Source organism: Patagioenas fasciata, chromosome 12 (genome assembly GCF_037038585.1).
Source record: "Patagioenas fasciata isolate bPatFas1 chromosome 12, bPatFas1.hap1, whole genome shotgun sequence".
NCBI classification, from domain to species: Eukaryota; Metazoa; Chordata; class Aves; order Columbiformes; family Columbidae; genus Patagioenas; species Patagioenas fasciata.
This window is the reverse complement of record NC_092531.1, coordinates 16,381,836-16,408,241: the sequence shown is the minus strand read 5'-3', so window position 1 is coordinate 16,408,241 and position 26,406 is coordinate 16,381,836. Positions and strand designations below refer to the sequence as shown.

Below are 26,406 nucleotides of genomic sequence, written 5' to 3'. Positions count from 1 at the left end.
CATGTATGCACGCAGGGTGTGGAGGAGCTGCTGCGAGCCACACATCAGACATTTGGTGTAACCCTCTTTCCCTCTCTTCTTGGTCAGCTCCGGGAAGCTCTGCAGGGGCACCAGGTGAAGGATGGGGTGCAGCAGTTGGGTGAGGAAGTTGTGGCACCAGGAACAACAGAGGCACACCCTTGTAGCTGAAGGTAGAGGGTGTAACGTGACAATAGAGGGGTGAGCCCACCAGACAGTCCAGTTCCCCACACCATGCCTGGGGGAGGGTGAGGGTATTCCTGTGGAAACCCCTGAAAATGTCCTCTTGTGACTGACGGGACACAGCGGGTAGCAGAGTGCACACCCTCCCATGTCCATCCTGGTGCCACTGCCTGCTTTCTGCTAGAGATCTACCACAGTGCTGCTTTTCCAACTGGTACCGTGTGTTCTGGCCTCCTGCACAAATGTGGCAACTCTCAGTCAAAACCAAACCAGTATCTCTCAATAACTTCAGTAGTCCCTGGCCCTGGTGCACTGTAGAGTAGCCTGGGCCGTAACTGCTTGGGTTTGTTAACAGTCTGAGGTGAGGAACAGTCAGACGTGACACTTTTTGTGCAGGGTGGCTGCTCTGCTCCCTGGGACAGGGCCCCCTCCTTCTCTGACCTCTTTGGGGGAGAGGCTGAAACCTAATGGCCACCTCTGAGGGGACCCCTGAGTGGAGGAGAACTGAGGGGAGCCCCAAGGAGAGCACTGAGGGAAATACTGAGGGGAGCCCCAAGGAGAGCACTGAGGGAAACGACGAAGGGGAGCCCCAAGGAGAGCACTGAGGGAAACGACGAAGGGGAGCCCTGCGCGGAGCCCCGAGGGCTTCGCTAAGGGAGCCGCGGGTGCCGGCACAGCCCGCGGGCGCCCCCCGCCCCGCGAGCGGCCGCGGTGCGTCGGCGGGGCGTCGCCGCCCGTTACCTGAGGGCCGCGGCGGGGCGGGGCGGGGAGCGAGGGGAGGGGCGTGGCGTGGCGGTGGCCAATGGAGGCGGGCGGCGGCGGCCGGCGCGCGCCGCTCTTAAGGCGGCCCCGCGGGCTGTCAGCGGCCAGAGGGTGGTGGGGGCTCGACGGCGCGGCCATGGCCGCCGTCAATGGGGCTGTGGAGAACGGGCAGCCTGACAGGAAAGTGCCGCTGCCGCGGCCCCTGCGGAACCTGGAGGTGAAGTACACCAAGGTGAGCTGGTGACGGGTGGTGGGCAGCGGGCTTTGCTGTGGTGTTGGTGATGCTTGATGGAGCCAGGCTACTGGTGAGGTGTTACTTTTTTTAATAGAAAATTTTCTCCTTCACTTTTTTTTTTTTTTAATTCTTGCTGCCAGAGATGGTAGGCTTGTAGGGTGTAAATGTGATTGAGTGACTGGTGCAAGCAGATGACTGTGGCATTTCTAGGGGAGCTGCAGTCACCCCAGTCCCTAAAGCCCATTAAACTAACTTTGTGGTTTTTTGTTTTTTGTTTGTTTGTTTGTTTTTTAAACAACAACAAAAAAACCCCCACAAACTTGTGAGGGTGCCCATGGGCCCCTCTCCCTGGCTGTGTCAGGCAGTGGTGCCACGCTGGCCTGTCCCTCCCGCTCGCCTTGCCGCCATCTTCCCACCTAGTGCTCACAAACCCGCACTATGTCAGTGCTCAGTGAAATCAGATTTGGATGGGGTGAGCCCAGGCAGAAGGGCTTTATCTGTGAGGAAGCCACTTGCCTGGGTTGTGTTCAGCCATCCCTGGCCTAGTGTGGAGCTCTGGGAGGGGGGTTCAGTGTCAGGGGCTGGGTTTGTGTCCTGGAGGGCGCAGGGAATGTGAGGGATGGCTGGTGTCCTGCAGGAATGGGCCTTGAGAAAGGGATCAGTGATGGGGTGGGAGGCACCCCACAGCTCCTGAAGAGGAGTAGTGTTCGCACACGTCTCGTTGTTCTCTCACCATCCCGTTGGGGCTGCTCCACAACCGTCCTGCAGGATGAGGAGCCAGGCACCAGACACACACAAACCTGCACCCTCCCTCCCTCCATCGAGCTTCTCTTTAAACTATTCTCCCCAGCCTCTCAGATGTAACCGAAGGCTCCAGAGCTCGATAACTCTGTACTTCGGAGCTGAGGCTGGTGCTGATGCAGAAATCCCCACTCCCTAACACAGCTGTAGCTCTGCTATAGCCAGGTCACTGTTTGTTCCACAACAGCCTGATCCGCTGTCTTGTGCAGTGGGGAAAATATCCTGGCTGGTTACACTGCTGGGCAGCCTTGACTCACTATGTGGCTAGGGTAAGAGAGCTGGAGGGCCTGAATGAACATATTAATTACTGTTACATTTCCGTATTAAGTATTAAAAAGAAAAAAAAGGCAGAACTTGAAGTTCTGTCTCTTGCAGTGAGAAGGAGTAAACAGCAATAGCTTGTACACTGAGGTGTTGATTTGAATTGTGCATCTGAGTACTGAAACAGATTAACAATTAGTAGCAATCACTGGACTAGATTAATGTTAACATCCTAAATTTATCTGCTTTTTCTTTGTAAGATAAACTTGTCATTTAGCAGCAAATTGGATCTGCAGCTGCTGATTGCAGATGGCATAATGCTGCACAAACAGCTCTTTCCTGTGTCCAAAATGGACCTGGCCATTAGAGTTTTCCCTAAACATCCAAACATTCTGGTTTTATTGTTATTTTTATTGTTGTGAACGCTTTTTTAAATACTCCTTTGGGATCTGATCCTGCAGTCATGTATGTTTTAAAATGTGTATTTTTTGTTCTCCAGAGTTTTGCCAGAGACTCTGTGCACTACATGTATCAAGGTAGTCTCTTAAAAGTGGAAATCAATGTTAATTAAAAGTGCGAATTCGACATTTGATCTGATTCTCCTGGTGCATCTGAGGAAATAATGAGCAGCAGTCAGTTTTCATAAAACCGCGAGGGGTTTTCTGCAAGCTCTGAGTTTCACCAGATGTTTACAGCTGACGGCACACTTTCCTCTCCTTAGTGGAGATTTCTGTTTTTTGGTTCTACCAGTTATGGGCCTAGGGGAGAGGAAAAAATTTTCAACAAAGGTCTTACTTATAGAGCAGCTTAATGCTTGTCATGAATGTGTGATGGAAGTGATCTGTCCACAGTCCCGTGTCTCAAATACTGGGTGTGAAGAATGAACCACCAATACGCTGTTCTGTTTGATTTCAACTCCTGGCACCGAAGACTTGGGCTATGTGGTGTGATTCCCAGAATGATATCAGCATATATGTTACATTTAAAACAGCCTGATCCTGTCACTCTTATATTTTACTACTTCATATAGGAACATTGCTTTCCTAACCCTTTCACATAAAACTAATGTTGAATGCAGAGGAAAAAGGGTATCCTTCCCCAATCTTTAGTTTGATGCTGTAATTTTACAGCTCCTGTCATATCTCCCACATATATAATTTGACTTCCTTTCTCAGTGAAATAAAGGAAAACTGAAGTTAAAATATGTTATTTTATTAATATATATTTAAAATGCAGTACTCGGATAAGAGGTAGTTTGGGAGCATTAGTGTCAAGTTAGTTAATGTTTCTAACATTGTATCTTTTCTTGTGACTTCACTTGGCAGCTTTTTGGGCAAAACTCCTTTTTTTTTTCTGCTGCCCGCCCCGTCCCCCAGCCTGTCTGAAAGAGGTAGATCCAAAAGTGTAGCTTATATACCAGTTACATCTCAGATGCTTTTTGCAGAAATAGTCAGGAGAAACTCCTTTCAGGAAAAAAAGCTCCCCAAGGAAAGAAAACTATGACCCAAAGCAGTGGGAATTCCAAATGTAAGGGATGCAACATTAATCTCCTGCTGGTGTGTAGAGACTCATAAACAAGATTGCAAATATGGATGACTTCCAAGTAAAAGTACTAGCTTACAGCCACTAGCAGGCTACTAAAGATTACTTCATCTAATCTTATTTAAAGTGTATTTATAAAATATAACACTGCCAAGTTAGATCACAGTGTGGATAAGTTGCATGTTGAATCAATTAATTGTATATAGGTATTCATGTTCTGTTTACAGTGAGTACCAACACTCTAGTATTTAATGCATTTTTCAGTTACGCAACACTGGGACTGTTTGTTCTTGCTCTGGAAATGCAATATTTTGAAACACTTAAATCTTGTCACAAATTACTCCAAGTGACGTGGGAGGCTTGATCTGGCCTGTGATGAGGGATGGTGGGGTAGAACTGAGCCAGTACTTACCCTTCAGTGCTTGTAGGGAGACAAACTGTGAAACTAGCCCAGGGCAGGGTACAAGCAACCAAGTAATATTGTACACTGACATTTTGCTTGTAGCACGTAACAAGGGGCTACTTCTGCCTGAACCATATGAGTTTCTCGTGGTGTCTGCTTGCTGATCCCATGGAGATGTATTTCAAAAACTGTTACTTATTGCCTAACTATGGTGTTATACTGTGTGGGCCCCATCCTCTGTCCTTCTCTTGCTCAGAACTAACTGGGTGCATGAAGACTTTGTCTGTTCTCTGGTTCAGGTTCCAGTTTGGATAAATGCTGTCTGTATTGCAAACATGTCACAAACATGCTTGCCTCTGTCATCAGTTAACATGGAAGAGCCCCAGGCCCTTTGAGTACTTGTAGGTTTTTTGTGTTGTCTGCATCACTTTTTTTTTGTTTTCTCCTCCCTGTCCCTCTCACCTTGCTCTCTGTTCAGATATTTATTAACAATGAATGGCATGAGTCTACAAGTGGAAAGAAGTTCCCCACCTACAACCCTTCAACGCTAGAGAAAATTTGTGACATTGAGGAAGGAGACAAGGTAAGTCTTGTTGGAAAGGCAGTGCAAAAGGGAGTTTCTAAGGGACTTCCTTTTGCAGGGAAGCACACAGAGGAAAAGCTGTCTTCTAACAATAGCGTCCATCTGGCCAGACTGCGAGCTGGATTTCTGAGACTCTAGATGTGCCGTTTGAGAATGACACAGGGTAGGTGGGATTAGTCCTGTCCAGCTCAGAGTCACTTTCCCTGGTAGGAACTGCTGCTGAAAACTGTCAGAGGAATGAGACTCAGCATTGTTCTTGCATTACAGGGTGGAAAGAAGCAGGAAATATCTGAGGAAATAGCAATAATGGTGCATGCACATCCCTGATAGAACTGAGGCCTCATATTGTTTGTGATTTATACTCAAGCTGCATGGCAGCATGCTGGAGACATTGAACTGCAACTGGCCCTTTTTTAAACACAATCAACAAATAATCTGAGTGCTCAGGGGACGCTGAGCTTGGTCCTGTAAACACTGCCTGCTTTCTGCTAGAGATCTGCTGTAGTGCTGCTTTTCCAACTGCCGTCATGGGTTCTGGTGTCCTGCACAAATGTGGCAACTCTCAGCCAAAACCAAACCAGTATCTCTTAATAACTTCAGTAGTCCCTGGCCCTGGGCACCGCAGAGTAGCCTGGGCCATAACTGCTTGGGTTTGTTAACAGTCTGAGGTGAGAGACAGTCATATGTGACACTTTTTGTCCAAAACAGCTCATGACATATGGGCCATCTGGCCTGATCTATGGGAAAGAGCGGGCCAAAGAGCTGGCTTTTTGCAGTATGTCATGGGATGGTGATTCACAGCTTCTCTGCCGTACCAGGGCTTTGCTGCTCATTGCTGTGGGCAGTGTGGACACTTCTGCCTGTATTGTGGTAGCTTTCTCTTGTCTAAGCTAGTCCAGCACTTGTGAGGCTCAGTGTGTAGTTTCCAACCAGGTAGCTGGTTTGTGGATCCTTCCCTAGTAGGAGTGATACTAGTTGAGTGGGGACAATGTGTTTTCTGGTGTTAAAACTATGTATAGAGCCTGACCTTTCTAGAGATGGGAGAAAACTTGATTTGCAATGCAAGTCACAAGTCTGCACGGAGATGGTGCATAAGTAAGGTAGCCGTTCTTTTTGGATGGCACTAAAGCAGCCCTTGGGAGACCTATTGCCATGGGGGATCTGTGCATCCATGGAGCAACTACAGACTGAGGCAGAACCAAATATTACATGTAATTCCTTTATACTACCTGGATAGGACACAACTGGTCAATTGCAGTGGCATGTAAACTGTAGTGTTGAAAGTTAATTGATGCAACTGTACTTTGCTAGGCAGAAACCATGACGTTGCCATTGTTGCCTGAGCTAAGTGTCTCCTCAAGCAGTTACAGAGCATTACATGAGTATGTCAAGCCTGCTTCTTCATGACTTGGTTAAAGAAATTGTTATGCAGAGCTAAAAGGCCAGTTTTGCAGCTTGCCTCCTTGAGACTCATCCCTACCTGAATTCAAGGGCTGCTTTCAGCTTTCAGTTTGTGGGAGAATCCCTGTAAAACTTTTCTTGGGGCCAGTCAGTGGAACCCTCTGCCTGTGGCTACTCAGCATAGGTGCCTGCTACCTCGGTGCACAGAATAATTGCAGGCAAGAATATAAGGTAGCTGCACATTGGGTGCCAAAAGCCTCTTCTTCCACCCTTTTACATCACACAGATTTTAAAAAAAGAAAAAAATATATATTTTTTTACTCTAAGTGGGTTTTGCTCTGTTTTTTGCTCTTAAGTAGTTAGAAGGCAGAATCAGGGATGAGAAGCATCCCAAACTAGCTGTTTTGTTGCTGGTGACACTTGATCATGTCCCACTGTCCTCTGGGCAAACTGAGTCCCCTGACACTTCCTTTGCCCTCCTTGAGCATCCTCTCCTAGGTCTGTAACTCCAGTCTGTTGGAGGTACTACAGAAAGTGATCAGTTGTGTGTAGTGGTGCTTTCCAGAGTCTTGGCTGTGCTAGTCAGTGTCACCACAGGGGTTGTTGTTCCTGGTCCTGTCTCAGCCTTCAGCTGTGCCATGCCAGAGCTGGCTCTGCCTTTGCAGCAGGCTGGGACCAGGACTCCACTTCCTGAGTCCTGAACAGAAACCTGCCCCTTTCTGGCTGTGCAGAACATGTTTTGCTTATCCTGCACATGAGGGGTGGGAATTTAGCAGCAATGACAATGTAGTATGATGCAGGACAAAGCTTTATGAGGCTAGGAGCAAAGGTTTTGTTGTTTGTTCTTTAGTTACAGAACTTAAGATAGAATTGCGCTTGATGGGGTCATTGGGGAATAAAGAAGAGTCTTGTGTGGAAATAGAATCACTGAAAATAAACCAGCAAATGCTTCCACTGGATTCTTGGAGGCTTTTTGACTGCAAGATAATGGCTTGGTGTACAAGTGTCTGCCAGGTTGATAACAGGAAAGGGATAACTTACTTCATTAGACTTCATTGGACACTATGGGCTGTTAAGATGCTGCTTGTAGTTGTTTTGAATGCTGGGTGTGCTCCATGCCTGGCATGTGTCCTTGCAGGCCAAAACAGAGCAGTTATGCACACTGAGAATAAAGCAGAGCAAGGCTTTTTTAAATTTATTTTCAGGTGTCTTTCCTACTCACAGAGCCAGTGGGGTGATGGTGTCCTCTGTGCTCTGCAGTTGGTAGGAGAGAGGAAAAAGGGGCAGGATAGAAGTGGAGCTGTGATGAGCGGGACTGGAGGTAGAGGAGGAAGCTGGAGGAGATAGCTGAGAACAAAGAACAGTGTGAGTTTGTTCAGGGGAAAATGGTATGCGGTTGTGTAACTGGGGGTTGTATCATAATGCAAACATCCAGGGTGGGTATGAAGGTTTGCAGACATTTCCCAATGCTGCAATGCTTGACTTTGCAATCTTAATATTCTCTTAGCAGAGCTTTTTATGTGATACTCAATAAATCTATATAGATCAGAACTGAGTACCAGGATGCATGAACCTCCTCCTACTTGCGGTTTTGTATACCACAGTGTGTCCCTGGCACCTTGACAGTTACGAGTCTTTGTCACGCATTGTGCCTACCTATTGCAACACGCCTGCAATGAACACGCCATTTAGACTCCCCTAATGCCTAGTCATAACAGGATGGATTAAGAATGGCATTTCACCCTTCCTGAAGAATTTCCTTGTTTTTGCTGGTCTTATAGGCCTATTGATGCTGTGCAGGCTCAGAAGATCTCACTTGGTAGTGCTGCCTCTCAGGGTGCTTTGGGAAAGTCTTTCTGCTTGTGTGATGGTAACTGTAGTGTCCAAGCCACTGTGTGTACCCAGCGTGTCGAAGACAAGAATGAAGACAACTAGTATTTGCAGGAGCTGCAGTGAGGCTCAGGTGGTCCCATGTTTAGAGGATGAGGAAGATCTGGGCATGCACTGAAAGTCCTTGGGCACCTCATACCTGTTCCTGGGAACCTCTGCCTCACCAGCACCCTTGCTTGACCAGAGCCATTCTTAACCCCTTGTAACAGCACAAGTTTCCCCCAGTGGTTTCCCCATCAGTGCCCTTCCAAAGGGTTCTTGTCCTGGCAGTATAGGTCAGACTGTTTTAAAGCTGTGTAATCTTCTTTTAAGGAAAAGGAGCCAAATTTAGTGTAAGATGCCATTTCAGTGGGTGGTGACTTCCTATTTTCTTAACTTTTGCTGTAAGAAGGCAATGTGTCTTTTTGTAACATTTTTCTTGATTGAGCGCCACATGTGTCCTCATGGGGGGAGAATGGCTGGACCTTGTTGGATCAGTGCAGAGGCTTACTTCATAATTGTATCCAGAGGAGGCCTGAGATAAGACATAAATGAGAGCAACTGGTGAAGTGCTACAAGGAATAATCAAGGCCTGCAACCCTCCCTCCTTTCCCACCCCTTTGAGCCATGCATTGCGGTGAGGTACAAGTTCTCCATCAGCTGAAGTGAGGCATGGGCTGTGCCAGACATTACATAGAGCAGGATTCTGTCCAAAGCCAGGGTGAAGCATGCTTTATGTATGCTTGGGGTACAATCTTGGCCTCGTAGATGTTGATGGCAGCATTCCCATTGACTTCATTGGGTCGGAAGGGTGCCCTTGGCTTCATGTTTTTAATGTATGTAGGGAAGAGTCCAGGGCATGCTGTGGCCTGAGCAAATGCATGAAGCTTCTCTAGGGGCGGTGGTGCAGGAAGAGAAGGAATTTGCTGCCCACCTGAGTAGTAACTTGGGGAAACGGAGTTAGATTTGGTCCAGAGCACAATAAAGCAGTTGGGAGATGACGGGAGAGCGGCACTGTCTGTGTAGGTGAAATGCCTTTGTCATAGCACTAAATAACAAAACACTTCCCATCTGGTAGAAATGTTCTGGAAGGGTGCTCTAGGATCTAAGAGAGCTTTTTTAGTGTGTTAACTGTTCCTGGCAAGGGTTCCAGTGGTACTGAATGGTGGGCTCTGAGCTGTGATTGTTCCCCTGGATAAAATCACAATCTCTCTCATGGGGAACTTTCCTTCCCACACTTGTTTAGAAGAGGCTGATTCATGCAGGCCAATGGCCTGTCACGCTTAGGGAACAGAATTGGGATCTTGTTTCTCCATCTCCCCTGGTGTCACTTACACCCTGTATCAGCAGGAACATGATTCTGGATTATTTTATGAACAAGGCAGATGTATAAAATTACCCTTGAAAGACCCTTTTGGTACTTTGACCTCAAGGTTGCTGATGAGTCCAGGCCAAACCTGAAACGTATTGCAGGCTTGAGTCCAAGTCCAGGAGTAAAATGGAAGTGGTTTTGTCAGACAACTTGGTTTGAGCCACCACAGCATCATCTAGGAAGCAGCAGTAGGGTCTCTGTGCCATTGTCCAGCTCTTTCCTTGTAACTTAAGGTTTTTCTTGTGTGTGTGGCTGCTCTAGCCTGATGTGGATAATGCAGTGGAAGCAGCGAAGGCAGCATTCCAGAGAGGGTCTCCGTGGAGACAGATGGATGCCCTAAGCAGAGGGCGACTCCTGCACAAGCTGGCTGATCTTCTTGAGCGAGACAGAGTCATCCTGGCAGTAAGTACTGTGATTGGTGGGAAGCCAGCAGCAGTTGGCTGGTAACTCAGCTCCATTCCTCTGATTTTGCTGCATCCATATCTACCTAATGCTTTTCTTTCCCTTCATGAAGTGCAGAAGAGTCCATGCAGAAGTCAGGGCTTATCTTCCTCTTTCTGCGGGGTTATTTTAGAGGTTTTAGAAGGAGGCTGTTAGTTCTGCTATGTAGTAGATGACTTCTCCAAAACTTTAGCTGGTTATTGAAATGATTGCAAATAGTAATACTTAAATTTTCAGAGCAATAAACATATTCTTTCTTAGTTTAACAGTCTTCAGTGTTCATAGCTGACTTGCAGGTCTTATCTTAAAAACAAAACAAACATGACAAAATAAAACAACAACAAAAAATACAAATAAACAAATCCCAAACAACAAAACCCCAAAACAAGTAAAACCCCAAAAAACAACCAACAAAGAAACCCAGAGCAAGCAACAACAGAAACACAACAAACAAAAAACACAAAACAAAACCATCCTTTCTTTATTACAAAATAACTTATTTGCAAATTGCTTCCTTTAAAATGGGGGGCTGGAAAAAGAATCTTTCTCTTGCTGGATGTCATCCAAAGTTTAAGATGTGTGTAAGTGAGAACTGTTTCTTTCCCTACTGAATGTACTGGCTCAGAAAAAATCTCTTTATAGTCATGAAGCTGTGTTAACTTGGACTTCTGCACTGAAGGACTATTGCTAATGATTCCCTGTCCTGTCCTGAAGGAGTCCTGGTGCAAAACAAGGGATGTAGGACCCAAGCCAGAATGTGCTGCAGTTGGTAGAAGTCTTTAGACTCTATGGGCCTTGGACATCTTCCCAAATTGCACACACAGATCCTAGCATCTCTCAGCTTATAGCCGTTGTCTGTTCATACCTAAGATCTCAGACCTGAGCACTCACTGGTACAATACTGCATTTTGACTCTGCTTGTCTTCAGGGCAATGGCATTTATGACATTCAGTGCTGTTAGATGTGCAAGTTCCTGAGCTGATGTCCCACTGAGCTCAGTAGGACTTAAAGTACATGGGATGTGCTTAGGAGACTGTACTTGAAGAAGTATTTTGAGCAGGGTCTCTTTCCCCAACACTGTGGCTCTTAACCACATGACATCCTCCAGTGTCAGGAGGGGAAAAACTAAAAAAAAAAAAATCCATGTCTGAAGGCAGTTCTGGCCAGAATTTAAAAAGCAATTAAATATATGTGTGTTTGCAAATAGTCCCTGTTCATTTTCTGCTCACTTTTTGATGTGACTCCAGAGGACCTTTCTTTTTATGTAAACCAGGACACTTGTTTCGAGCTTTCTGGTGTCCTTCAGATCTGGGAGGGCTTGTTTGGCATGGTTTTCACTGCAGGAAACCAACCATAGCCGCCTTGGCTGCACGCTAAGTAATGACTTATAAAAATCAGTCATTTTAGCAGGCATTCAGAGTGGATAACAATCCTAGTCATTCCAAAGGGAATGTCTGTTTGAGTGCTGTTTGGACCCTAATGTCTGTGGAAGATGACTGGGTATGACTTCATATGTAAACAAAGATGTTTCAATCTACCAAGGGATAGTGCTTCCTTTATGGATGTGCTGGGCATTTGCACTGATATCCTATTTAATGACCTGAATACAGAACAAAGCATTCACTGAACTAATGTCCAGAACAGTGAGAAGGACACTGGCTGCTCAGCATCAGCACAGCTTTAGTAAAGCAACTTCTTCCTTGTCTTAGTCTCAGCACAGATCTGAGCCCAAAGGTTACTTTAGCAGAACTCTCTAAAAAATGTGGTTTTTATAATCCTGTGGACAAAAGAGGCTTTTCAGAGGTTTGTTTTAGGGTTATTAAGTAGAAAAAAAAAATAGATTTCCAAATAAAAGGAAAGTGGGTCTGACTGATTTCAGTGACACCATCTGGAATCCAGAACATCTGCATTGGAGGGTCAGTTATGGTGAAGTCACGACACTCCCATCATTTCTGAGTGGTGCCCCAGAGCGCAGCCCTGTATCCCACCCACAGCCACCTTCTGGGGTTCTTCGGAAGATGCATTTTCATTGCAACCGCTGACCACAGCAACTTGTACAAGCATCAGGGTTATTTTGTCTAGTCTCCTTTCTACCTTATTTATATTAACAAGCTCATTCCTTAAATATAAGGGGAGGGAAGGAAACTCCATGTTTGCAGCAATAGGCAAAATAAAGTTGAGAAGGAATTTCTCTAAAAACTTTTTTTTTAAAGAAAAAATGTTGACTTGCCTGACAGTGCATGCAATTTGTTTTTTCAGACTCTGGAAACAATGGACACAGGAAAACCTTTTCTGCAGGCGTACTTCATTGACCTGGAAGGTTGTATAAAAACACTCCGATATTACGCTGGATGGGCTGATAAAATTCAGGGCAGAACTATCCCAGTGGGTAAGTTCCTTCAGACCCAGTTTCAGAGCTGAGACAGAATGAAGCTTGAGGGGGTGGGAGAGAAGCCTGCTGGGAGGGAGGTGTATGGAAAGATTGGCTTCTGAAAACAGGCAAAACCAGCCTGTATTTTATTTCTATCTCAGGATGCATATTAAGTAGAGGTGTTTCAAAATTTAAACTAATGGGAGAACAATATCAATGCCTGGATAGAGCTCTGGAAAATACTGGATGGGCTCTTTTGTTGCTTTTTTTGACAGTGAAACCACTTCGGTTTTAAATTCAGGCTAATTCTTAAAGAAAAAAACCCACATGTTAACAGGGGAGTTTATTCATCAGGTATCACTGAAATGGATTAAGATTCTGGAGAATGTGAGGTCAGTGGTTTCTAGAGAGGACTGTATGAAGGCAGCAGAGCTTGTGCTGTCCTTGATGCCACATGGATGTGGCAGAGGGTTGATGTGGAATCCACCAGTGCCTCCCACCTCACTGACCTTCCTACATCCCTGGCAGTGCTGTTTCACAGATGTTTAGAGAGATTGTGTAGTAGTTTTTCTTAACTTTTATTAAAGATAAGGTTTAGAGAGACCATGTAGTCCTTTTTCTTAACTTTTATTAATGAGAAGACCTGAAATGTTGACTCCTCAGGAACCAAAGCACTGAACTCCTGGAAGGACCTTATCAAGTTTTCTGACACTTGAAAGAGGTTTTGTGAAATATTTCCTGGGGTGCAGAGCCAGAACAGTCACACTGCACCATTGTGTCAGGGACAGAGAGAACACTTTGGCTCAGTTGTATAAATTCAAACATGGTTTTGGGGAGACCAAGTTAAGACAATGGATATCCATGTGGCATGGTGAGCAATATGGTGTATTTTTCAAAAGCAGCCTGATTTGTCCCTCTGCAGAAGCAAGGATTTTGACTGTTTTGTCTTTTATTTCTTTGTCTTGCAGATGAAAATTTTGTCTGTTTCACCAGGCACGAACCGATGGGTGTCTGTGGAGCTATAACTCCGGTAAGTAACAGTGATGGTGCCCTGCATCTCCCCCAGAACTGGCAGAAGTCCTTGTGCACTCCCCATCTTATACTGCAGCCATTTGCTTTCTAGTTAAGTACAGCTGTTCTGCAGGGAACTCCCATCTCAGTGGCCTCATGTAGTTTCTTGTTTTACCCCCATGCCAATTCCTCTTGGCAACACAAAGTCCTCTGCAAGGGAAGGGTGGGTCTCCAGTCAGATGCTCTGTTCCCCTCAAAGGCTGACACCAGTCACCAGAGACCAGTCAGAGCTCTCTGACTCTTGCACTGCTGGGACAACCATCTTGTCATTACATGTGCTAGCTTTTTGCTGCCTAGTGCTGATGCATAGTTTTGAGTTTTAAATCATATCCATTATTAATTACCCCCAGCTGCTCTCTGAGCTTTCTGTGATTAAATCTTACTGAATAGAGTTTTCTTTTCCTTGATGTCTCATTCTCTGCTGAGAGGACAGAGTGGCTAGTCCTTGGAATACCTCCAGTTTTAGTGTGTGTTGCTTGCTCTGTTTAAACAGACAGCCAGGAAGACTTTACAGCTGCATGGGGGACATAGTTTGTTTCTCTCTGGTTGTAAAATGCTTTGAACATAGTATCCTACAGGCCATGAGGCAAATGGTGGTGTGCCAAGATTCTCTGTTTGGATACTTGCATCGGTAAGAGTCTAAGGAAGATTTTTGACCTTTGGGATAATGTTATAGGAGAGACTGAAATAAATGCACTTGGGATATTTGGTTTGCTGGACCCTTGGAATACCAGGTCTGGAACAGTTCCCAAAGATATCTGGGGAAACTTTGCTTTTTCCTTCAGCAGGACTGAGCTTATATATCCAGTGACTTAGCAATGTCAGGGTGAGGCAAAGAGAAGACAGTTGGTACTATAATAAGACATTTGGCTTGATGTTTTCTGCACAGCTTTTCTGGCTGAACAAGCAATGTTACTGCTTCTGAGAATCTAGAATTGGTGATTTAAGATCAAAACATCAGGTTACTCACATTGATCAACAATTAAAAGTTATCTCCTGGTCACACTTCAGCCACCTTTGGCACCCAGCAATGCTTTTGGAAACCATCTGTTTAAAAGCCTTCATGCAGGATGCTTTGGAGTGCCACTATAAGGGAACATAGTGGGACTTCTAATATTTCAGGTTGACCCCATATCAGGAATAGATATGATAGAAAGTACAGAACCGAATCTGGCTTAGGTTCAACACTGTGTTTGTAAAAAGGATGATTTGGATCAACAAAACCATATCTGTCTTCCATTTACTTAGAACAAATCCCCTTAATTTTTTTTTCCAGTTTGATCTCTAACACCAGTCTGTGCATTTGTATCTTCCTATTTGATTTAAAGAGATTCTGTCACTATTCTACATATGTTTTCCTAGACCTATTAACAATCCTCCCTTTTTCCTGTGGCTTGACTATATGTAAACTAATGTTTGTAGCAAGGAAAGTTCTTAGAAAAGTGCAGCACATTACTGAGCTTTATCCCAAGGTGGTGTCATGAGACAGCCCTGGAGTCCTTTACTGTTACTCTCACCAGCCATTCTGCATCGTAAAGCTCCTAATGAAGTTACATTGCGCTCTGAAAGTGTAGAAAAGTAGTGGAGGTGTGGATGGCTTAAGCTGGAAAATCAGGCCTTCACAAAGGCTTAGGAAAAAAAAGACAAATGAACGTGGCCATTGGAGAAGATCACTGAAATGATATAGGTCTGGGAAAGAGGAGGAGGCAAGTTGAAGAATAGCACATTAGACTAAATTCTGCTTTGTCTCAGAGCTGCTGGGTGAGAACAGAACTCATCTCTTAAAAGCCACACTGCGAATTTATTGGAAAGTGTCAATTTGTGGATTCCTAACATATTTGGCTTCTTTATTGATAGCTGAAGGCCCTTGGCTTGAGTCTTGACAAGAAGTCCCCTTACTGTTGGCCTACTTCCATCACCTCTGAAGCAGCATTAATTAATTTTAATGAAGAAATCCTTTCTGCTGCCAAATGACCTTTGAGATTCAGTGTAAGCTAGATTTTCCACTTCTTGCTTAGGCTCCAAGATCTACGGATACACATGACCATGAAGGAGATTAGCACAGAGGAAACTGATGTGGACTGGTTCCTAATTCCAAATTAGAAAACTAATTGGAAAGAAGCAATTTACAATTTGAACGGAGTAGAAGACCTCCCCTGGATTTCCATGACTGAATAACCCACTGCAGTTTCCTGGTTATAAAACTGGAATTTAGTGATATTGTATAACTACTAACTACTCAGCCAATACCTGACACAGAAAAATGAGTTTTTTCAATGAGCCATTGCACCCTGTAATTCCTCCTCATAAAGACACGGTATGAAAGTGATGCACCAGGACACCGCCTGCAATATAATTTCTGTGAACAGCCAAAATCCTTTACAAAGTGTGATCAAACTCCTGTAAAAAATGAGGTCACATCATGCAGAGGCTTGTCCAACATACAGGATTAGCTCGAGGACTGCCAGCAACATTGGGGATCTCGGCGGGGAAACTGAGTTCCTCCCAATTGCTTCTGTCTCCCTGAGCTCTGTGAGGGTGGGAAAAATGAGCAGGTGACTGTGCTGGGCTGATCTGACCAGCCTTGTGTTCTTGCAGTGGAACTTCCCGTTACTAATGCTAGTTTGGAAGATGGCACCAGCGCTGTGCTGTGGAAACACTCTGGTGATTAAGCCAGCTGAACAAACTCCTCTCACGTCGCTGTACATTGGCTCGCTGATCAAGGAGGTAAGGAAATCCGAATGTCCTGGCTAGGTACTGTCCTTTTAAGGTTTTAAGCAAGACTGTATTTCAAATGGGCTATGGGGTTTTTTTAGGTTTTAAAGCTGTTAAAGCCCCACAGAGAAAAGTGAGAGCAGCTTTTGTCTTCAGTCTTTTCCTTCAAGGGCCTCCACGGCTGGCAGCGGCTAGCTGGGAGGTGGCAAAATCACAAAACCTGTTGGTTTTTCTTCTTTCTCAGGAAGCTGCAGAGACAAAAAATGGTGGTTTTATTCTTCCCTTCTCCCCTTTATTCCTCTCCTCTCCCCTTTGTTTTTCTGCTCTCCTAAATGAGGGGAAGACTACAGCTCAGTTTTATTAAACAATGGGACAAAAAAGAGTGTGATTAGACAGCAGTGTTGTGTTTGTACCATTTTAAAGTGAGGTAGTTCAACTAAGACAGAGTTTCACGGGAAACAATTCTTCATAATTTCTGCAGTTCATAGAACAGTTTAGCTATGTCTGGCCTGTAAAGTCAACTCGATACTGACATAAAGGGAAGATCATAGGTTGGAATTTAAAAATGTTGGTTTAGGGCTTGTCAGGTAGGATCTCAGGTGTCCTCAGATGTATGAATCATACCAAGGTGGTGGGAGGTGCACAGCACCCTCCAAGACTGGTCAGTACTTCTTATATCTACATATGTGACTAATTGTGAGAAAAATTAAAAGGGCTGTAGATACACTTTTGCCTCTCAGCTGGAAAAGTCTGTTTATTATGCTCAGTCTAATGATAATGATGATTTTGCCTGTTCTTGGCTTAGTCTGGGAGAAAACAGAAGGATACATTAATAATTGACACTCATGGCTTCACCATCAGGAAAGGAGTACAAAAATACTACCCGTTAAATATCTCCTGCAGTTAATTGACTTAATAAGATTACACAAGGCGAGTGAGCACAGGGTGCAGTTTTCACGACTCTTAAGCTGTTGCAGAACTGCTTTTCTCACTGTGACATACAGTTCCCCAAATACAGACAAAGCATTTCCACAAAAAAAACCCACAACACATTAAGTTCTGGTGAAATTAACTTTTTGAGCTGAAATTCTAAGATGCCTTTTTCTCACAGCTGTCCTTCAAGGCAGAAGTGTAGTTAGAGCAGAATAATTTTATTTGAAGATGCTCCTTTCTCCACCCAAAATTAACTAAATTCTTTGTGGCTTTTCAGAAGAATAAGTGGATTTTTCTTTTTAAAAAAGCTTTAAGAGGATACAGAAGATGTTAACACACAAGCAAAGCTATGTGTTAGGTTCAATGAAATAATTTTGTGTCAACCAAAATATTTTGGCTTTCCTTTTTGCTGAAAAACAGAAAAAACTTTTTGGCTAAGGATGACCTGAACCAATTTTTTTGTTTCCTTGTGGCTTTGCTGCTGACTCCAAACACCATTACTTGCACGGTTTGCCATGCAGTATTTTCATGAAAACTCATTAGCCAAGAAGCAAACTCTATTAAACTCACTGTTACCATTGTCACATCCATAGAAGAAATCAGACTGCCCTTCCAATTTATGAAAAGATATATTTTCCTATTTCTACTTATTGATATAGTTTTTTGCAAGGTAGCACATGAGTGATTATTTCTATTTTTTCTCTATTAGGAATGAGCAACTGCATTTATTGAGATCTTATATTAAAAAGCCACAAGAAATGAGGTGAACATTTAGTATCCTGCAGTTCCACTGTTAGAAATTGCAGGGAAAACAACTTTGTGTGATCAGTAGTAGGGGAGGGTTAACCTAGAAGAGCATAATCCTTGAAACTCTTCTTTCAGGGAGGAAAACCAGACCAGTAAGTCCTGCACTTCTCGCACTAGAATTTCACCTAAAGTTTTGCCATTTGTCTCTTTTGGCAAAATTCATAGTTGGTTAATCTAGGTTGTAAATGTGGTGGAAACTGGCATAAGTCTGTTACCATCTGCTCTTGTATTCCTGGTTTATTAGCTCCATCATCTAGTGAGGTTTTGCTGACTCCTTAATCCCTCTGGCCCCTGAAGTACCACAAATACCAACTTTGGTTCAAAACAAACCTTCGCTCAGTTACCCCTTGACTCTGGTAGCTGGCAGGGGGAGAGGGGACAACACACAAGTTTGGCCAAAAAAACACTCTCTTTTGACTTGAAACTGGGATTTCTCCAAGAACTCTCACTGAAACTTGACATCTCCTAAGAATAGCTGTTAGCATCTTCTCCAGCTGGTAGGATGCAACCACGTTACTGGAAAGTCTGGAAAACAGTGATGTATCTGGTATGGGCTCCTCATCTGGAAGTTGCAGTTCGTAATTGCAAGGAATATAGAGCTTCCTGAGAACTGAACTGCAGCTTTCCGGGGTGCAGATCAGCTCCAGAACATGCAAAATCTCTCTCTACAGAGCTATATTTAACCTCTGTTTTAGGTGGGTTTCCCTCCAGGTGTGGTGAACATTGTGCCAGGCTACGGCCCCACAGCCGGAGCTGCTATTTCTACCCATCACAGCATTGATAAAATTGCCTTTACTGGATCAACAAAGGTAGGTGATGAATTTCTCATAAAAACACCTGTTGTTCCTCTTTACATTCTCTTCTAAAACTGCCATCCATGTAAGGCTGGACCCATGAAATGTTGATGCTTTCTGTATTGCCAACACCATTTCCCGTCACATTCCATGTGACAGGATTTCTCAGAAGTGTTTGGGATTTGTCTAATTCGGGTCCTTCTGCTTGTGACAAACTCTTGTCTCTGTAAACTGGGTTTAGTCAAACTGCCACATTTCTATCAGAACTATAAGTAGTAGATGCTCTAGCATGAGGCAAGACAGTCTAGAGGAGAGGCTGGCCGGTGACTTAACATCATGTCATTGACCCCGTGGAACTTCTGGGCAAGTTTGCCTGCCAGTCCTGCCCTGCAAGCGTGTGCAACTGGAAAACATGTCAGTCAGAGCCCTGAACAATTCTTCCTTGGCTTTAGTTACTTCTCAGGAACTAGGACTTAAATAAAAAAATGGCCCCATGCCTGAGGCTTCCCCTGCTGATGTGGATGGGATTAACATTTGAGACCTGCACAGTAAAGCACCTTCTCTTCACTTTTTTTCCTGTAAATAGCTACGGCTGCCTTGCTTAGGAGAGGGCTGGAAGCAAGACCTCTGCACTATCAGACACCTACAGCCATCCTCTTCTGTACCCATATCGGGGAAAGAAGTGCATGGTTTGCCCTAGTCCACAGGATTAAGCACGGCTGTGGCATGCAAATGCATTTATCTCCAGTAATCACTGCTGTAATTTCTCAGACAAAAGCTTGCTTAGAAATGTGAATGACTTTCCACTCTCTGCTGTAGATTTTTCTTGAAATATACATGGACCCCTTGAAGAGGGGCAGTGTCCAAAGAATGGAAATGCTGACACCAGTGGGTGCAGATGAGGCAAATATAGTCTCTTCTCTTTCATTTCTTTGAGTAACATTGTTCTTGTTGTGCATTTGTGGATTTAATCCATTCTCACGTCCATCCTCATAATTGCAGAGTGTAATGTAATTGCATGATGATGACGAATTACCTTGAATGGTATTTTTGGTCAGTAAAGGTAACTCATAAACACTCAAAAGCCACTGCATTTAACAACAGTACCATCTAGTGGCTTTGTGTACATACTGGCTGCTCCGCTTATCCCATAGGAGAAGGTGTGTTAAGCCTCTGTTTCTGTATGAGGATCACTGAAACAAACACAAAGGCAATAAAGTAAAAGTTCACAATGAACTTTTATTCTCTTGATAGTTGGTCTAATCTAGGAGTTTACCCAGATACATGCTTCTCTCCAAATCCTAGATCAGAAACTTTTAGCCCAGATTAGATGCTGGCTCTGTGAAAACAATAGAGTTTATAGACTCATCCAGCCCACATGGGTCTGTTTGGGCTTTTAATGAAAAAGGAGTATCCAGTGGATTAGGGACAGGAGGAAAATCTCAGCTGCTGGAGCCCGTAGGCAAAAAACTCTTATAGACACTGCTTGTCTTCTTAATCCATGGGTGTGCAGGAAACACCGAGGGAGACAGATTCTTCGCTAACGCATGTGTAATTTAGAAGTGTTTTCTTCCCCCTCCACCCATCTGTGAGTTCAGTTGCATCTTCACAGTATTTGCAGCATAATGCTACTGTTTCTGAGCCAGGAAGTAAAGCTAATTCAAAATACATTTTGACTTAGTTTTTAAGCTCCAGCTTGGGCTCAGTGCCAGCCTGAAAATACTGAGCTTGGGCTCCACGAGAATTCTCCCATCTAGATTTCTTTCTTTCTCTTTGTTTATTAACTTACTCTTCTTTGTCCAGCTAACTTGTAATAATGCCTCTTGCAAAGCTACATGTATCTTGCAGCATAATTCATCACTTATTTCTGCTGAGTCTAGTAACTAGAGATGATCTGTACTGCTAGGTTCAGGAGTCTTGCTTGAGTTACAAAGGCAACCGGTGAGAAATGCAGACCTGTAACTGCCAGCCAGCTTCCCCACGCTTTCCTTGCTCAGAGCTCCACTCCAGGGCAACAGTATTTTTAGACAGAAATGAAGTTAAGATTGCCGTGTGCAAAGGTAGAGTACAAGAAAAACAGTTACAAAATGAGGAAATTCAAATGTAAGGTCACACTTAGAAAAATAACCTGCCTTAACAATTGAAGCTCCCAAATAGTTTTAACTCTGTTTCTGTCATTACTAAATTATTTTGATGCTTGATTTATGCTCTTCTTGTAAGGAATTCAATTTGTTAAATGGAAAGAGGAATGGCTGGTTCGGTGTTACCGGTATAAAAAGATAGCACAGTCAGTCAGAATTTGGGGAAAATGGTTGATATGAAACAATTTTTCTGTGGGGGGAAAAACCTTAGATTGACATTATTTGATCAAATTCTGGAAGCAGAATAAATCCTTCTGTTCAGAAGATGGTGGCCAGATAAATTCCACCAGATGGTCAGAGCAGGTTCCTGGGCAGAAAGTGCCATAGCAAAGCTAGACGGAGTTTTTCTGTTGCCATCCTCAGGTTTTGCCTTGGAAGAAACATGTCTCAGCTACTCTTGTGTGTGGAGCAGCTCAACCTAAACTATCAGAAAGAAATAGTTTTCTCCTAAATGTCAAAATCTCTGCATGGCTTTCTGGTATGTGAGTGGTAACAGATAGGAACAGGGAGTTCTTATCATTGTCTTGGCAAGGTCTACTCTAAGAAGTTGAGTTCCACATTTTTTAAAGTAAAGCTCATAAATCTAGGAGCCCTCGTTGATTGCTGGTGTTGCTCACTAGCCAGCTCTGAGTGACAGATAACATCAGGATGCAGTTCCTGTAGCTCTCTCACACAGTCCATCTTCTCAGATCTGTCTAAACCAAACATTAATTCTGGGGCTGGTTTTGCCCTGACACATCACAGCAGTAGGAAACTGAAAGCATTTCAGAGTGCTGTTCCTGTCTTCCACCTGCTGCAGCCACCCAGCAGGCTCTTCTATCCTTCTCAGCATCACACATGACACGCTGAGTTAAGACTTTCAAGGGAAACAGCCCGTGTCCTCTTTGTGTCTCAATGCTACAGGTTGGAAAACTGATCAAGGAAGCTGCTTCAAAAAGCAACCTCAAAAGGGTGACACTAGAGCTTGGAGGGAAAAACCCCTGCATTGTGTGTGCGGATGCAGACTGTAAGTATTGGCTGCTATGTTTATTTGCTGTAAAACGCCATGTGGTGCTCCTGTGTGTCTCTACTGGACTCATTTTGCATGTCCTGTTGTGATTTTGTTGCATTAGTGAGTAGTGCTAGGAGATATGTGTAACTTGTGACCACCCAAAGTGGTTGGAAAATCTTATGTGGCTTGGGGAAAATTCTTTCCACTTTCCTGCACAGCATGTTGGAGGTTGGAAGCTGGAGGAATTTGTGCCATCTGCTAACAGTGAGCATTGCAAGGACCTGGTCTGAGCCAGCTGTCCCACAGAAGGGCATGTTGCTTTTGAAACAATCACTGCTGAAACTAGTTTTCAGGAACCAACGCACAGTATCTAGGAATCCATGTCTAAATTCCCACTGCAAGAAGAACTGGTTACTGCCCTCAGTGAGTCTTTGTAGAAGAAAGTATTGGGGGCTACAGCAAACTAGACCTTGAGACAAAAGGCAGGAAGGGTGGTGGAAATAATGAGATCTGGTTTGGGTGCAGTATGAGGCCTTGTTGAGTGCCTGCAATGGGTGTGGACCCTTGTCAGCATTTTTTTTTAAGAAGAAGGCTTTCAAAAGAGAAAGGAAAAAACAAGTCTGGAAACACTGTAAGGCTGAAACTGTGCATGTGGTAATGCTTTTCCCTCCTGGGCCGCGTTGCAGTGGATTTGGCAGTGGAATGTGCCCATCAAGGCGTGTTCTTCAACCAAGGGCAGTGCTGCACGGCTGCCTCGCGAGTGTTTGTGGAGGAGCAGATATATCCAGAGTTTGTCAAGCGCAGCGTGGAGTTTGCCAAGAAGCGACTCGTTGGAGATCCCTTTGATGCCAGAACTGAACAAGGGCCCCAGGTAACTGTGTGCTTGAGAACAGTTGTTTGGTTTTTCACTGTGTTTTTGTTTAATTGTCCTTGTGTAAATATTATCCTTGCTAATATGGTCCCAGCAGAAGCACCGAGGGGTGAGTAATGTATCATAGCTTTATTTTTCTCTCTATTTCAAATACCAATTAATCACAACTGTTGAAATGTTATGTTGTAATTTTTTTAAACACAAATGTATTTAATTCACTTCTTATCCAGCTTTATGGAAGGGGCTGTCTCCCTGGTACAGTAATACAAAGCACGTTGAAGGGAGCAATAGCAACGCACAGAGGAGTGCAGCTGTAGCAACAGCCATTCAGATACTTGGCTGTGTTGGTGATGACAAGTAGTTAGAGCCCAGGGACTCCTGAGTCCCCACTTTCCCTCTGCTCCTCTGTCCCCTTGCTGATCCTTTGGAGAGGTTTCGTCTGAATTAGGAAGAAGAACCAGGCCAAGCTGCTATCACGATCAGCCTTGTCAATGCTTCCAGAGCTTTCCTCTTATTGTTTCTTTCTGAAGCTGTCTGAGCTGTGGTGGAGAGCTCTGGAGGAAAATGATCCTTGGGTCATATTTTCTAATAGGGCCACTATTTGCTACCAAAAATAAAGGGGAAATCCCAGAAATCTGTAGCCTATGCCTCCTGTCTCAGTACGGCACTGTGAGATTTTTTTTTTCTTGATGCAATATAGGATCCCTCAGAGGAGGGATGGCTGTGGTGACGTCTGTCTCTCCTTGTCTGGATCTAGACCCATTTACATATGATTCATATATGGCAAAACCTCATTGCGTGTCCTCGTGCATGGGGAATAAGATTATGTGCATCACTTGTTCATGCTGGAGCTGCATCTATCCGTGTAACTTGCCTAGAAAGAGAATTCAGACTGCTCAGCAATCTTTGGAAAATAATCCCATGCTGGAACTTGCTTCAGCAGATATGAGCTGACACTCAAATTGTTTCAGGGTCCGCTCTTACCTTCTGTAAAGGGCTGTCAGCTTTTGGGGTATGTTTGGTTTAATATAACATGATCCTAAATTTTATCCAGCAGTAGCAGTAAGTGAATTGCATTTATAGTTAGTCCCACCAGGACCATTTTTGCCTGGCTGCTCTGACAAAGAAACATTGGTTTCATGAGAACAGCCCCTGAAATCACAGGTGTAGTCATGAGGTTTTAAAGGGTGAAACACTCTGCAGTGAGCAGAACGTGGAGGACTAGGCTGCTTGTTTCAGTTCATCCATGATCCCAGCTCTTGCCAGGCTGTCAGAACAATTCCCCATGCTCTGGTGTCACAGTTGTGGCTCAAGGGAGACTCTTTGCATACAGAGCTATAATTAAGGGTAACAGTAAGGAACAACAGCATCTGGTCAGATTTTAAATATGGCCCATCGATCCTCTTTGCTTGTTCTAGCTTAGCTGTTAAACTCGTAGCTAGGAGAGAGAGCACAGACATACACACACACCCCCCTGAACTTCTCTGCATGCAACTGTCAAGCCCAAGATGGGAAAGTGTTGAGAGAGTGAGAGGAAACTGTTAATCCCAAAGCTTTCATGTGGCTGCCAGTGCAAAGGAACAACAACTTCCTCTGCAGCTATGGTTGCTTGCTCTCTGGAGCCCATGCTGTAAGATGCAACACACAGAAATTCAAGCAGAAGAAAGAAATGATGCAGTGTCACAAGGGCTTAAAATGCTTACAAAAGTAGCAAAAAATTAACACCTGCCCGCAAGTCAGTGTTCAAATGTAAAGCTTCCAGATCAAATTTTTCCTCTTTCCTGAAGTAACCTGAAAAGTAATCTTTCTTTCTCTTATCCTTCATCTCTGTCAGGCCTCAGTTGCTTCAGATCCAGGTCATTGCTTTCATTCTCCCTCTATGTGGGTCATGGTGAACATACACAACAGTGTTACAAAAATGGCCACATGCTGCTGCGTGAACCGCGTTCTGGGACGATAACTGGCTTAGAAAGCAACAGTGGAAGGAGTTGGAGCCCATGATCTTTTTGGTCCTACATCAGCTCCAAGTGCTTGTAGCCAGACAACAAGATCTGCAACTTATAGAGAGTTCAGAAAGTGTAAAAGAGGAGAGTTTCCACAGTCCTGACTTAGAGCTAGCACTCCATGGAAACAAGCTGCACCATGGCTGAGCACAGTGCTCTGAGTAGCTGCAGAGACAGCCTGGAGCAGGACAACATGGGGTGACAGACAGAACTCTTCCACGAGAATTTGATGTAAACTAGTTGATGTAAGCTAGTACTGTAACAGTGGTTCTGTCTGCAGCTGCTTATTCCTATGTTGCATGGCACAGATGCATTAGACTGCAGAACTGGCTTACTTAGGTCTAATCCAGGCTTTTTGGAAGTGCGGAAGAAAAGTTTTACTCAGGTCAATCCCCTGATGTGGACTGTGCACTGGCATGGATGCTCATGGCACGAGTGTGGGGAAAAAGACTGTCAGCTGCACTATTGGGTTATGCTGATATAAACTGCACTGCTTTGATCAAAATCAGGTCAAATTTAAACAGTATTAAATTCAAACAGAAATGAGGCATGCTTCTGATGAGACTTCTCCAAAACTCACATGTGTCTGAATGTGTTGACTGACTGGAATTCAAAGGACACCACAAGAAACCTGAGGGGTGATCAGAACTCTTGGAGATGCCAAACTGCAATGCACACCAAGGGCATATTTTTTAAACTTTGGATTTCTGTGAGCTGTATCATAAGAAATAATAAAGTAAATCTGCACAGATGGCAAACTGGTTAACCAGTGCATTATACAACTGTGAAGAACAGACTGCATTAAGTGAGACTAAGATCCTTATGTGCTAGGACAAAGATTAGTTTAGAACAAGACTAGACTAGTTTTGTCACTGTAGAACCCCAGATGCCTGGATTTGGGGACTATAAGGCCTGACTTACAGGAAGAAAATAAGCAATAAGGCTGTGTCGTGACACTTGCTAGCCAGAAGTTATTCAGCCACAAACCTACTGTTTGATTTTTAAGACAGTGAATATTTTCCTTGGACTGTAGATGTTTGTGTACTTTAGGATTAAAATGTGAAAGTACAATATGTAAGTAGGAAGAGTATGTGTCCCAACAGTGTGTTGGACACAGTTGAGGGGTCATTCCATGCTAGGTTTGGAAAAAGAAAAACTGTTCCTTGCAGTCTTGACTTAAATGAGGCAAGATATGGAGATTTGGGGGTCTCAGATTTTCAGCATTGCAGCGATCCTTAGAAGCCTTCCTCTCTTTTGAGTTAGGCGGACAAATAGTAGAATTTGCTTTGCCAGATCATGTGTTTTTAATAGAAATCAATGCTCAAACCATAAATAATATTGGAGTAGGAGACAGAATTTAAACAAAACTTGCAATGTTACGATGACAAACAGTTCCACCCTTGCATGTCATTTTTACAAATGTTTTCTTTCCCCAGTGTCTTTTCATCTAACTATAGTTTACCCTGCAACAAGTTACAGCTGTATAAATATCCTTGTTTTGTTTTCTGTGATGTGAAGTGGATGAACTGGATTGGTCTGGATCACAGACATGCCAGGATGGAAAGCACTTGCAGATATTTTCAAATTATTTACATTTGGCAACTAAGCAACAAGACAAATAGACAATACGTATGACACCTGCCAAACTTACTATGTGACACTCTGTGTCCTACATGAGGGCACACATTTCCTCATGCAGTAGCTTGTATCAAGAGTTCTCTTGGGTAGCATCTTAACAGATGAGAGAATATGAACACTTACACACTGTGGACAGCTTGTGCTATGAGACGCACATCTGTGTGGCAGGAGATGTGCTGTTCTCTGTGTACCAGAAGTAC

At 44.0% G+C, this 26,406-nt stretch overlaps 1 protein-coding gene across 2 annotated transcripts in view; it reads left to right on the top strand.

The window, feature by feature from the left end:
• Positions 1–1,054: 1,054 nt before the first annotated feature.
• Positions 1,055–26,406, top strand: part of ALDH1A3 (aldehyde dehydrogenase 1 family member A3) — a 34,245-nt gene continuing 8,893 nt past the window's right edge. The window contains exons 1-9 of one of the 2 annotated variants that reach the window (XM_065847649.2): positions 1,055–1,195; positions 4,684–4,788; positions 9,692–9,832; positions 12,131–12,260; positions 13,211–13,272; positions 15,912–16,040; positions 18,464–18,577; positions 21,607–21,709; positions 22,381–22,565. In XM_065847649.2, the coding sequence (XP_065703721.1) occupies positions 1,100–1,195; positions 4,684–4,788; positions 9,692–9,832; positions 12,131–12,260; positions 13,211–13,272; positions 15,912–16,040; positions 18,464–18,577; positions 21,607–21,709; positions 22,381–22,565 (1,065 nt within the window). In that variant the 5' untranslated portion in view covers positions 1,055–1,099. The remainder of the gene's footprint in view (positions 1,196–4,683; positions 4,789–9,691; positions 9,833–12,130; positions 12,261–13,210; positions 13,273–15,911; positions 16,041–18,463; positions 18,578–21,606; positions 21,710–22,380; positions 22,566–26,406) is intronic. The other variant, XM_065847650.2, reaches the window with a different exon arrangement.